Source organism: Penicillium citrinum (assembly GCF_028827155.1).
Source record: "Penicillium citrinum strain IBT 23319 chromosome Unknown utg000001l:1.0-4955037.0:1.0-4956770.0, whole genome shotgun sequence".
Classification (NCBI taxonomy): domain Eukaryota; kingdom Fungi; phylum Ascomycota; class Eurotiomycetes; order Eurotiales; family Aspergillaceae; genus Penicillium; species Penicillium citrinum.
The window spans coordinates 3,097,564-3,110,477 of NW_026622686.1; the positions used below are offsets into that span (position 1 = coordinate 3,097,564).

A 12,914-nucleotide genomic window follows, 5' to 3' on the forward strand; every position below is an offset into this window, starting at 1 on the left:
GCCGGTCAAATTCTGATTGGCTGTCTGTATCTCCTTGGAGCTTTTCGTTCCCCCGCGCAGGCGGACCTGGTTCATCCACTACCGGTGAAGCAAAGAACGAAAGCAACAGAACGAGACAGAACCAACCTCTCAATGAATTCCGAATGGAGTCAGATTATCTGAGCAGAGAAAAAGGGAACTCACATCGACCCAATTAATTCCCTAAAGCATCCTCCATACCAACGGACCAGGATACTTCTTGGATGATCATGATGGATCATTGAATATCATAAATGCCTCAAAAAAAAAAAAGCCACAGGATATAAACCTACAGGAACCTGCTTTTTGGCCGTATATCGTACAAAGTACAGTACATACGAAGAAAAGTCTATAATCGGCAACCTGTAAGTAACTCCGCTATCGAGGTCGCGCCCGGCGGGCCAGGTCCGCGGAGAGCTCCGTGGCAGCGTGATTGAGGCCCATACGGGATATCCGGACGCTCTTCCGGGATGATCGATATCAAATTCATATGGCATCTCAGTCATTGGACGCCGCAACCGCATGTCTCCGCGGCTTGGGTTGCGTCCAGTGTGGCCTCGCTTTCAGTCTCCAGTTTTCATGTCCTCCTGTTTTGGGATGGAGTCAGCACTGACCCGAACCTTTATGAAGTTGGAGTCGGAGTCGGAAGACAGACTGCCCGGGCTATGGAGTCCAGATATGTACTATGTACCAAGTATACTTTACGTGAAGAGATGACATTGTTGTAGCAAGTGCCTTCTCCTCATTCTGAGGACGGATCAAGTCTCCTAATTTTGCGTTCGCCCCTGCGTCTTTCAACGGTCACCGTTAGAAAGCGCTTTCCGCGGCTGTGGCTTTACTAGACATGCATAGTAGTATATATATGTATGTACTATGTATGTCCAGTATGTACAGATGTACTTAGATCAGAGTTTGATTCATTACTTCTGGTGATCCTACCGTCAATCTTGATATCTGTGGCAAACAGAATTCAAAAGGAAATCACTACGATGTGCATATTGTACATACTGTACTGTACTATGTAGAGCAGATCCAGTACGGATTTACTCCGGAGAAAAAGAAATCAGACTCCGCTGGAACCGTACTATGTACTGTATGTACCAGCTGGAAAAAATCTGGGACAACACGTTCGCGTTCCCCAGAACAGCTCTGGACCTGGTATTGGCACTAGCTCTCTCAAGTATCCAGATTGCCCACGATGATCCCCAGGAGAGAGCTAGAGCTGTCAATCTCGGGTACCTCGCCCATCCTCCTCTTGCCGAAGGAGATACGCCCCGTGCTCAGGGTACGGTGCGAACCCACTTGGCGCAGTTGGAACACCTGCTGGCTTTCCCACTTTGCCTGCACTGGCCAGTTGCAGAGTGGAGCGGCATAGGATGCTACGCCGTAGACGGTAAGTCTTACCCGCCCATCCTTCGGCAGATCAAATTAGACCTCGAAGGAGAATGGTCGACCGTGCGCCCTGCATCCCAGATGTTGATCAAGTTCAAATGTTCCGGGCTTTTTACCTGTTTGGCTGAATCTGTCCTGATTTTGGAAGCCCGGCGACGCGGCGATGGGACCGATCTTGTTCAATCCTCGGCTAAGGAGAAAGACAGAGCGGAGATGTGGAATGAGAAAAGTTATGAGCACACCTAATGTGCAGAGTCTTGTGCAGAGAACAGAACAAAGTACTACTTGTATGTAAGTACGGAGCAGGGATAAGGATAAGGGGGGTGGGGATGGGGAATGAGCAATATTGGACTTGTCTGTGTACAGTATTGATACTCCGGTATTCCATACGGAGCTCCGTATGAGCATTGTACTTGCTGACCAAAACAAGGCCAGACAAAAGACAGCCACACTAGGTCAGTCTAATCAAGGATATGAGTTCCGAGACAGGGGATCAGCAGGATATTGATGCGGAGTAGACATTTTGAAAAATGTACCAAGTACTTCAAGAGTGACTGGGCTTCTGACGTAAATACTCCATGATCCAGTCCTCGATACATCAATAATTCCGTACTATGTAAATTACTAGACAGAAAGACATTTTTAAAATAATATGTAATCAAATAGATCTCCCATCACAAACCAAGCCCGAAAAGCCAATATCTATCATCCAGAGCACTCAGTTGGTGGAGTCTCACTTGGCTGACTTTCCATCTCGATGTTTAATGTCCGCGTTTCCACTGTGGCTGTCGACTGGTAAAGACAATTGGACTCATCTCCTCCCGCCTAAAAAGAAACCAGAAAATAAATATTTACACAGCCAGCCCTAGAGACTTAAATCCGATCCAGCCGAGGAAGAGGTTACATTTTCCATGCATATTCTACGTCTGCTCCGCGCAGGTTGCAAGAGGCAGCCCGCGCGCACCCAAGTAGCTGCATTGCATGACGGGGGCCGTGTCCAGCTAGTGCATCCTGAGGACGCGGGGTCCCAAGACTGGACGGCTTGCCAAAAGTCGACATTACCGGGATTCGTATAGCGGAGGACCGTCGTATAGCGGAAGACGGGGGTAAAGAATCTGTGTTATTTCTTGGCTAATACTAGTTCAAGGCTGGGATGTGTATTGTTGATATTGGACGGAAATTGAGAACGTCAAAGGGGCTGGTAAAACCGGCTGCAGGTGACTCGCTTGGGAACTGTCGTATGTACCAGCTGCAAATTCAGAGAAGCTTTTGAGGCCAATGCATGTATATCTTTCATGCTCGGCAGCCAACGTGTACCTTCTCAGTGGATGGAAGTTAAAAGAAATATACACATGGGTCCTGTTCTCAATTTTGGGGATGCCGCAATGCAGCTCGTCTAAATTTGGCTGTTGCTGGTAATCTTGCGGCCCGATCGTCAAATATGCGTTGGCCGGAAAGTAATTCTATTGTTCTTTTTTTTTTTGTGGGTTCCTTGTTTTCGTGCCATGTCTTCCAAAGTACTGACCTCGGAGTTTGATCTTGTTTGATGAATTGTCTCGTGAAGCGATCTCCGTGTGAAGTATGGGGTAAGATTGTCATTCCAACTGGATGACATTGTCTAGTTACCTTTGTTTAGGTTAACAGTAAAGCCACTATACTCGGCTCATCGGAAGCGAGACACAAATCGATCTGCTCAGATGAGGCTCCTTCTGCGTATCATCGCTAGTATGTAGACCATCTGCCGTGGGACCAAAGCAAAGATACCACTAGCATCCGCACAGCCTCGCTGTGGACCATTTAAGCATAAGCTTTGACATTTGGGGGCATAAGCTAGGAACAGGCGTACTAGACTGAGCACTAGGCTAGATTTGGTTTTTGATAGGCTTTGTCGTTAGAATCGTGGATATACTATATATACGATTAGCATAGTATGCTGTAGATTTGCAACAGCTAATACTCCCAGGTAACAAGTAGCACTGGTTACTGTTGCTGAGTACTGTAATCACTCTTGAGTCCGAGTGATTACAGTACTGCTCACGTTGGAATGTGAATCAACTCAAGTTATGGATAATTCCAGCCCTACCGAAGTATAAATATGGAGGATCTCAAACCACATATCATTCTGGCAGACAGAATCCGGCCGAATTAGACCTTTCAATTCCGATTATAGGACATTTCGTGAATTGAACAAACCTTCAAGTTTGTTCAACTCACACCAACTGAGTGACTACTATTTGTCGTCTAGACCCGGTCCACGGAAAAATTCTGTCCGTCTATTGTGAAATTACCCCGGTCTGTGCGATTTTTGCGGGGTACTTTGAATACCAGGGAACTTCTGAAAGAGTAAGATGCCATGTATGAATAGTATAAATGATGCAATTGGCCACGGACGAGGGATATCACCATTGCCATAGTCATACCACGAGCAAGACCCAAGCCAGAAATGAAGGCCTCAGTGATATTGTTTTCTTTAGTACTGTTATCCAGACCCATTGTGAATGCATCACCAACTGCAAGAGCAGCAGAAAAGTTCCAATGGTCATCAAAAAAGGCCCTGTAAGTGTAGCAACTCCTAATAGTATTTCAAATATACCGCTAGTTTCTAAATTTGATCTGACTTCGGCCAAGAATTGCATTTGGAGACTCATACACCTACGTGCAAGGAATACACGGACATCAGAACTATAGCTTCATTGGGGATGCCTTCAATTTTGCGTTTGAGGAGAAAACATTGCTTTCTAACAAGATTGTACAGAATCAGGTAAATATCTTTTCATTCTCCTCTCTCTCTCTCTCTCTCTCTCTCTCTCTCTCTCTAAATCCATGACACTGAACTAAAGACATATTGCTAGACATCAACTGCAGAAGGAGGCCCGAATTGGGTGGAACATCTCACAGAGTGTGGCATCAAGCCAGGTCTAATCTCGCCTCAATCCTGCGAAAAACAACTTTGGGACTTTGCTTTCGCAGGCTCCGACATTTCTACCGATTAGTCCGTACTATCACCTTTTGAAAACAGACAAAGCCCTATTTAAGTTACTAACAACAACAATTAAACCAACAGTATCCCTTTGCACCATAATTTCACCGTCTCCCTGATCAACCAAACCCTCCAGTATCAACAATATGCTTACAAACCATTGTCAAAACTATTTCGACCCAAAGAATCCCTAATAGCTATCTGGATTGGCATCAACGATATCAACGACAGCTCAAAATACAGCGTCGACTTCGCTAAATTCTACGAAAACCTGATAAAAACCGTCTTCAATTCAGTAACCGACCTTTATAACCTCGGCCATAGATCATTCCTCTTCATGAACCTCCCTCCTCTCGACCGCACACCAGGAAACCAAGCTTCCAGCTCACCCCATCCCAACGCAACACAAATCAAATGGTATAATGACGCTCTAATTGAACATGCGCATCTTTTCCAGCGTGAGAAGATGGACGTCGAGGCGAGAGTATTCGATGCCCATACACATTTAAGCAAGATCTTGGATCATCCAGCTCGATATGGCATTGTGAACACGACGAATTACTGCGCTGGATATAACCAGCCAGATATTGAAGAGAATTATTCAAATTATGGATGTCCCACGCCGCTGGATCAGTATTTCTGGTTCAATTCAGGTCATATGACTAGCCATGTGCATCAAATCTTGGCAGAGGAACTGCAGCAATGGCTCAAGAGTTCGTGATTTTCTCGATTGGACCTTGGAACTTGGACATATTCATGGAGGCTACGTTAGCGTAAGGACAGCGGCCACAACTTGTTGGCCTAACACTTGGAGTTGGTCAAATGGATGGCTACATGTTCACTGTCTACTATCCCTAGTAAACTGGACTCGAGTGAGATTTTTGCTGTACAGGTTCAAACTACAGATTTGATATCTGGGGAGGTAAACTTGAAGAATGCCAACTTTTCACTATGAACATACACACTGTGACCTGATGTTGACCAGGTCAAGCAACATGACGCTGAAATCTTTCCCTAGAACATGAGAAAACTTTTGTGAATAATCAACATGTATGATTTTGGCCATGTGAATCAAAGCTCTAGGGTCTGCGAGAACAGCTGCAAACAAAGATCTGATGAGTTCGTCGCCAGAATCCCATGTAGCCGGTAAGAAAAATCATGTAAGACTGTCTATGACATCGAAATAACGCCGCCCATACCGAATTACGCAAGTAACTGAAGTAAAGCAAAGAAAGGAAGTCTACCGGTGACAAAACAGGGCAACCTGAAAAGATTGCTCCGTGACAAATGAGCTTACCAGCGACGGTTGCCACCCAGAGCGCTGTTGTTGGAGCCAGTGAAGCCGCCACCACCACGGCCACGGCCTCCCCAACCACCGCGCCCACGGCCGCCCCAGCGGCCACCACCACCTCCGCCGCCGCTGTAGCGAACCATCTCGGCAAGGCGAGGATCGATCTGCTGCTTGGCCTCGGAAAGAATGGTGACCAAGTCACGAGCCTGCTTGGAGTCTGCAGAGAGAAGAAAGGATTAGATATCTGGGCGAAAAAGTGGAAAGTGTAAAAGCGGGGGGGAGACATACTGTCAGTGGTGAAGAACGTGATGGCAGTACCCTTAGCACCGGCACGAGCAGTACGGCCAATACGGTGGACATAGTCCTCCGAGTTGTTGGGGTAGTCATAGTTCAACACGTGAGTAATATCGCGAACATCTTGAATACGGTTTGGTTAGCATACAAAGCATTAGTGGGGAAATAATATGGTGATGGCCGTAGAGGGCCCCTTCTCAGTCGTGCAAGACTTAGATGCATCACTGCTCTCTTCATGGGCCTTCTTTGAAGAAAAGTAAAATCCCGGGGAACAAGGAAGCGAGTCCATGAGATGACGGTGAATCGTGGTCCTAGAGTAACCTTGGAAATGCAGCTTGAACAGATCAGAAACAACGGTTGAGAAATGAAAACTCCAACTCGTTCACGAGTTTTTTTTTTTTTGCCACAAAGGAGTCGGAGAAATCCTGCCAGGAACTGCTGTCTGCTACGCTGCATCGTAAGTCCAAGGTCCTCCTGGTATGATAACCATTTGAGATGACCTGACAGTCCGCCTGGACGAGTCGTGTATGATCCAACACGCTTCAAGAGAGTTGAGCACCGTGTCATTTGAGTTATACAACATCACACGGGTGAGTTTTACAAGGGCTCCTCAGGGGGGAACATAAGGGAAGTTGGGGAGGGGAGGAGGGGGTTGTAGTTTGTTCATACCGATACCACGGGAAGCCACATCGGTGGCCACCATGATGGGGCTCTTGCCCTGCTTGAACTCATTCAAGACCCAGTCACGCTCTTGTTGCTGCTTGTCACCGTGAATGGCTGGAAAGAGGGAATTGTTAGCAAATGTGGCCATGGAGAGAGAAAGGATAAGATCGAGACATACAAAGTGCGGGCCATCCATCTTGACGGAGGAAACGAGTGATCTCGTCGGCGATACGCTTGGTACCAGTGAAGATAAGAATCTTGTTGGAGCGGTCCTCCATGATCTTCTCCATGTGCTTGATCATGCGATCACGCTTCTCGAAGTCGGACATGACCTCAACGATCTGAGTGATACGGTGGTTGGCAGACAGATCCGTCGAACCAATGTTGACCTGGATATAGTCGTTCAGGAAATCAGAGGCAAGCTGGCGAACCTCCTTGGGCCAGGTGGCAGACCACATGCAAGTCTGACGATCAGGGCGAATCTGACCAATGATCTTGCGGATTTGAGGCTCGAAACCCATGTCCAGCATGCGATCAGCCTCATCGAGAACCAGGTAGGTAACGCGACGAAGGTTGGTACGGCCAGCCTCCAGCATATCGATAAGACGGCCAGGAGTGGCAATGCAAACCTCAACACCACGGGACAGATCACGGATCTGAGGGCCCTTGGGGACACCACCATAAACACAGGTGTTGCGAATGCGGGAGGACTTGCCGAACTTGGTGATCTCGGCCTGAATCTGAACAGCCAGCTCACGAGTAGGAGCAAGAACAAGAACAATGGGGCCATCGCCGGGAGCAAGCAGGGGCTGGGCATTGATGTGGACAATAGCAGGAAGACAGTAGGTAAGGGTCTTTCCGGAACCAGTCTCGGCGATACCGACGACGTCGCGTCCAGAGAGGGCCATGGGCCAACCCTGAGACTGGATAGCGGTGGGCTTGGGGAAGCCCTGAGCCTTAACCTCGGACAGGACGTATTGAGGGAAACCAGCCTCGTCGAAGGTCTCAACGGGACGGGGCACACCCTTACCCTGGACAGCCATCTGGTTCTGCTTGCGGAACTCCTGAACTTGTTCCTCCGAGCGCTCGGTAACATTCTCATGCTCCTTGTAGAAGGACTTCTCGAACTTGGGCAAAGAGCTCAGGTCTAATGGGTCATTGTTAGTATTCTTGTGGTCGGTGGAGCTGAGAATTGCATCTGAAATTGAAAACTTACCCCAGTCTTGCTGCTTCAGACCCTGGCCAAGGTTGGACATGCGGTCACCACCGCCGCCTCCATAACCACCACCACCACCGTAGCCACCGCCGCCATAACCACCACCGCGGCCACCTCCGTAGCCACCTCCACCATAGCCACCTCCGTTGGAGTAGCCGTTGGAACCACCGTTCTCATAACCTCCGCCGCCACGGGAGCTGGTGAGAAATATTAGCACATGTTCATAACGACAAAGGATACGCGGGTCGATCGACTGGCAAACATAACAAAGAGTGTCTGTCAAAGAGCCTGGCGTAATCTAGAAGACTTCTCCATTGACTTCAAAGCCAAATGCACCAGATGGGAGAGTACACACGCTAGAAGATGTCGAAAACGCGACCAAGGGGGTTGATCCCGAAGGATGAAAGAAACTTACCGGTAAGAATCACCACCGCGGGAGTAGCCACCACCGCCGTAAGACATGATGGAAGCTGTGTTTTGTTTTAAAAGGAATTCGAGGGCAAAGGAGTATGAGGAATATGAGAAGAGGATAAGAGAGAGAAAAGAGCAGGGAAAGGTGGTTGACAAGGATGAGTTCTCTGAGAACTTAAGGAAGGAACGAGAAAATCGCCAGGGGAGCGGAAGGAGGCAAAAAAAAAAAAAGTTTCCATATCGGGCTTAGTGTACACGTGACTTATCGGAGAGCCGCGATTTTTTCAACGAAGGAATTTGTGGGCGCTGATTGGTCAACATGTTTGTGAGGCTACTGTACTACAGTACATACATATTGTACAGACACGGTAGAAGTAGAACTACTATTTCAATCAAATGAGGATAGGATTCATAATGGAGTCAATGTTCACAGGGCAAGTGTGATTTTATCGGAATGCATTTCTATACTTGAGAAGAGCATCAATCTTCTCACACCTTCTGGTCACTCAGACCCATGTCCCAGAAACTAATCTCCAACTCTGTCGCCCGAACAAAGATTTGTATCAGTTCCTCCATGCGACTAGGTGATACCTTTTGCATATGCTGCTCCAGCAGTTCTATTTGAATTAGTCCGGGAATTATCGAAAAATTTTGAGTTTTAAGGAGTTTCGAATTAACTTACCAGACCCGAGACGAACGGCCTCTGTATAATCCTCGGCAACATAGTTTTCAATCCATTTCCAGTATTGATTTCCCTTTCGAATGGTACCTTCTTCGGAATAAAGTCGTCTGGCAATGGCGCCATAGCCGATCAAACAAGGAGCCAGAGCCATCTGCAGGGCCAGCCAATCCTCTGACTGGCCCACGTCTAAGATATATCGACTATATGCAGTGCAAGCTATTGCATGGGAAAAAAGCCGTCAGTCGCCTTGGTGTTTGACTTCTACGGAGAATAAATCAATTATACTGACCTATCGTTTCTGTGTGTGCCTCGATCTCTTCTTTAGACAGGCCAAATGAAGCACAATAGTCCAGATGCAGTGCCATCTCCCGCTGAATATGCAGTACAATCCGCGCGGACTGAATTCTGATTAGATGTGATATGGATACGCATTTAAAATGATTGCTTACCGCCGCTATGGAATCCATTGATTTTGCTTTGTACGAGGCAAGGGAGTTGCTTCGAGCGAATTGGACCTTTGGAAAATCAAATTGTCAACGAACACTCTCCGAGACCGTGTGCGGTGTAGGGAGGGACTCACAAGATAAAGATAATCCTGAACGAGATATTCTTTGAATCGACCCAGTGGAAGCGTACCCTGACCCATACCCTCGACGAAATCATGGTGAGTGAATCTCTCCCAAACGCGTTGAACATCTGGGCGGTCTAAAATGTACTCAAGGAATCGTCCACTTAATAGATACTGCGTTAGTAGTTGTTCAACAAGCAAAGTGAGAAAAAGAATGCTGACATACGGTGCAAATGGCATGGTGTATATAGAGTGGAAGTGGTTAATAGGCCCGCTTCCTTTGCCAAGATCAGTACTTGTTTTAATACCCACTTCGACGAACCGCACGGCGCTTCGAACTGCCCGAACCATGTCTTTTCCTTGAGCCAAGTTCGCCGCAATCGCTGATGCTAGTGAGCAACCGGTTCCGTGTGTGTTTTTAGAAATAAGGTACTCTGTCTCGAACAATGTCGTGGTATCTCCATCAACAAGGACATCAACCACAGTAGTTGCATCTTGTGGGGTTGGCGCCGTTTTGTGGTCCTTAGTCAGAGGAAGATGACCACCCTTGAGAAGTACCGCTCTAGGGCCCAGTGAGCGTATTTGTTTAGCCAGTGCAATCAGGCCAGGGAGGTCTGTGGGCTCGGGAGCTTCAGCACCGGCATCCTTGATAAGTAGCTGAGCCTCTGGGATATTGGGAGTCAGAACAGTCGTGAGAGGGAGAAGTTTCACGCGAAGCTCTTTCACAGCCTTCTCAGGCAGCAGCTGTGATCCACTAGTAGATACCATAACCTAATTGATTTTCAGTATTCATCGGACAAAAAATTTTGGGCTGGTGGTTTACCGGATCAAGGACGATTGGGGGCAATTTGTGTGCTTGCAGTGTCTCCGCGATGACATCAATGGTCTCAGCCGACGACAGCATTCCTATTCAAAGTCAGAAAGAGCTGGTAGTCTAATCACACAGACTGAAAGACAAGATACCCAGCTTCACAACGTCAGTCCCGACATCTTCAAGGCCCGCATTGATTTGCTTCTTCACAAACTCTGCGGGAACAATAAAGATGTCCTGTACGCCAAGCGTGTTTTGCGCCGTGAGCCCTGTCGTAGCTGTAAGAGCATAAACACCGTGGGCAGCCAGAACTCTCTGATCGGCTTCTAGTCCTCTGTATGATCAATTAGACTTTTATATCCATTTGACAAGTTATTGTTCAAGCAGCATTATTGGAAGGTTTCCAGATGGTAGCCCGTCATCGGAGGATGGCTGATTCCCGGCGAATGGAAACGGGATGAGAATGACTTACGCGCCACCTGAGCTATCGGACCCTGCGATAACCAGAACCCGCTTGACTGACATGACTCAAGCCAAATTGATCTGCTAGTGCGAGATGGAACGAAGTTGAAAAGCCGCCGGGAGGTGGGGGAGGCAAAATACGGTAACCGATAGCAGCAGCTCTCCCCGCCAGCCGGTGATTTCTGCTTTGGTGGGTCGAAGTGCAGCAGAGGACCACTTTTACATTCTGTACAGTAGGCAGGTCTACTTTATTTTGACCAATTCGAAAATAATCCGACCTGCCAACAAACCAGCTACCTGATCTGTTAGTATCTAGTGCTCAATATCACGGCAGGTTGAAGGGATTTGCTTTGACGCGAAAAAAACTCCTCTACAACCCTAACCCTAGTAATCTACCTGGCATTACGGACTCGGAAAAAAAACCTGATGCCAATAACGTTTCGAAATTTGATGCCAGAGTGTGTATATGGCACATGAGTATATCACAGGAACTATATATTTTTTATATCAGGGACATTTAGAAAGACAACTTGAACGGTGATATCATCTCGAACGTGTCGAGAGAAGGGAGGTCCAAATGCTAGACGACCTGCGATCAGCTCATTATGATTGCCACCCAGAGAGTTACGCACGAGATGAACCGCAGCATTTTCGTCTTGAACGGTCGTCCTCTTTTCTTCGAACTTCCAATTCATTCCTTTCCAGAATTGACCAAAGTCGAATGGTTCATAAGTCGGTTCCAGTTCCACTCTGTTATCTACCGGCTCGAGCCACTTCCCCACCAAATCAACAGCTTGCTTATTGGAAAGCATATCCCACAACCCATCCGAAGCCATGATCAAAAACGAGGGTTTACTGGGGTCGATTTTGGTGGATGTAATCACGGGTTCTGCGGTAAGATATGGTGGTGTCCGCACATCATATCTGGGTGTCAAGGGCGCAGGCCCATTAAATCTTTGCTTCATTTCTTTCTGAAATTCGAGAGACCACTTCCACCGGCTATCACCGAATGCACGGGAGACTGCCAAGCCAAGTACCCGTCCGTTTTTGATCATCTCTTCTTCCCCAGGATGCTCTTTTTGCAGCCTTTCGGCCTCTTCTGCGTTGTAACCAGTTTGATCAACAGAAAGAGGGATTACCTCCCATTTACCGTCTGCGCCTTGTTGACCTAGAACCGCCCGGGAGTCGCCAGTGCATGCCACATGCAGGATACTCGATGCTGGGTCATAGAGAGACAATAGCGCACAAGATCCAGCATATGCGGGGGCCAATAGCTTTACTTTCTCATGCAGTGGAAGATTACTTCGAGTCACATCAACAGCGGCATCAACTATCGCTTTGTCAAAATCCAAGAATCCTTGGGTGATAGCACGGTGTATGAATTCTTCAGCCATGGAGTCATTGTTGGGAAGAGACTTTATTTGATCCAATTTGTGCACCAAAAATGGCATCAATTGTTTCTCCAGAAGGTCAGCTGTCTGGGAACCAGCATGTCCATCGAATACAGCCCAAGTCATCCAGTGACTGCCATCTTTCCTCGGGGATGGGAGCTTTCCATGGAGGAATCTATCCTCACAAGGACCGTTAGAAGCCAGTTGAGTGCCATCATAACGATGAACTCCAGAGACGTCATCGACTTTATGGGAATAAGCCCCTTCAGAAATGATCCGTGTGATTTCCTCTTTAGATGGACCCGGCGGAAGTTTTATCTGCGGTGTTGGAGATCCTTCGAAACAGGGTACATCGTCGCGTGTAGCTGTTAACCACCAAATTCCAGGTGAGCTGATAAATCCAAAAAGAGCAATATTCCTCCTCAGGTTGGAAGATGGCACTTTTGTTGAATAAGAATGACTTGCATGTGGTCGTGCAATTCCACGACCTAGGCGAGCGAGAAGCACGCGTGAAAGGAACATGGTCTCGCGCCAAGATGAAGCCAACGAATAAAAAAATATATTTTCAATTAAAGAAATCCAGTCAATTTATGCCTTCGTGTCAAGAATGTGAATATCTTTGAATCTGATCTTTTTCAACGGCATTTGCATCTCGCTGAACCTCGGGATCTCCCTTGCATGACATGCTTAGTCATGATATAAACATCGGATGTAAAATCCGCGAGCAGTTAAAGA

At 47.4% G+C, this 12,914-nt stretch overlaps 5 protein-coding genes across 5 annotated transcripts; 2 read left to right on the plus strand and 3 right to left on the minus strand.

Moving 5' to 3' along the window:
* Window positions 1–1,104: 1,104 nt before the first annotated feature.
* On the plus strand, window positions 1,105–1,656 carry N7469_001169 (uncharacterized protein; the record flags this gene model as incomplete). The annotated part of the gene is made up of 1 exon (XM_056640089.1): window positions 1,105–1,656. One exon carries the CDS (start codon window positions 1,105–1,107, stop codon window positions 1,654–1,656), a length of 552 nt encoding a protein of 183 aa, XP_056505846.1.
* Window positions 1,657–4,039: 2,383 nt separating this feature from the next.
* Window positions 4,040–5,111, plus strand: N7469_001170 (SGNH/GDSL hydrolase family protein; the record flags this gene model as incomplete). Its single annotated transcript, XM_056640090.1, has 3 exons — window positions 4,040–4,171; window positions 4,263–4,402; window positions 4,475–5,111. Coding segments are annotated over 3 exons (909 nt in total), but the record flags the coding sequence as incomplete, so codon positions are not given.
* A 572-nt stretch (window positions 5,112–5,683) lies between these two features.
* Window positions 5,684–8,316, minus strand: N7469_001171 (DEAD-box ATP-dependent RNA helicase DBP2; the record flags this gene model as incomplete). Its single annotated transcript, XM_056640091.1, has 6 exons — window positions 5,684–5,898; window positions 5,970–6,098; window positions 6,645–6,752; window positions 6,817–7,785; window positions 7,855–8,051; window positions 8,270–8,316. The coding sequence occupies 6 exons, from the start codon at window positions 8,314–8,316 to the stop codon at window positions 5,684–5,686; spliced, it is 1,665 nt and encodes a 554-aa protein (XP_056505848.1).
* Window positions 8,317–8,754: 438 nt separating this feature from the next.
* Window positions 8,755–10,851, minus strand: N7469_001172 (uncharacterized protein; the record flags this gene model as incomplete). The annotated part of the gene is made up of 9 exons (XM_056640092.1): window positions 8,755–8,882; window positions 8,948–9,163; window positions 9,237–9,345; window positions 9,397–9,462; window positions 9,528–9,678; window positions 9,742–10,286; window positions 10,339–10,421; window positions 10,479–10,660; window positions 10,799–10,851. 9 exons carry the CDS (start codon window positions 10,849–10,851, stop codon window positions 8,755–8,757), a joined length of 1,533 nt encoding a protein of 510 aa, XP_056505849.1.
* A 428-nt stretch (window positions 10,852–11,279) lies between these two features.
* Window positions 11,280–12,701, minus strand: N7469_001173 (PP2C family serine/threonine-protein phosphatase; the record flags this gene model as incomplete). Its single annotated transcript, XM_056640093.1, has 1 exon — window positions 11,280–12,701. One exon carries the CDS (start codon window positions 12,699–12,701, stop codon window positions 11,280–11,282), a length of 1,422 nt encoding a protein of 473 aa, XP_056505850.1.
* Window positions 12,702–12,914: the final 213 nt, after the last annotated feature.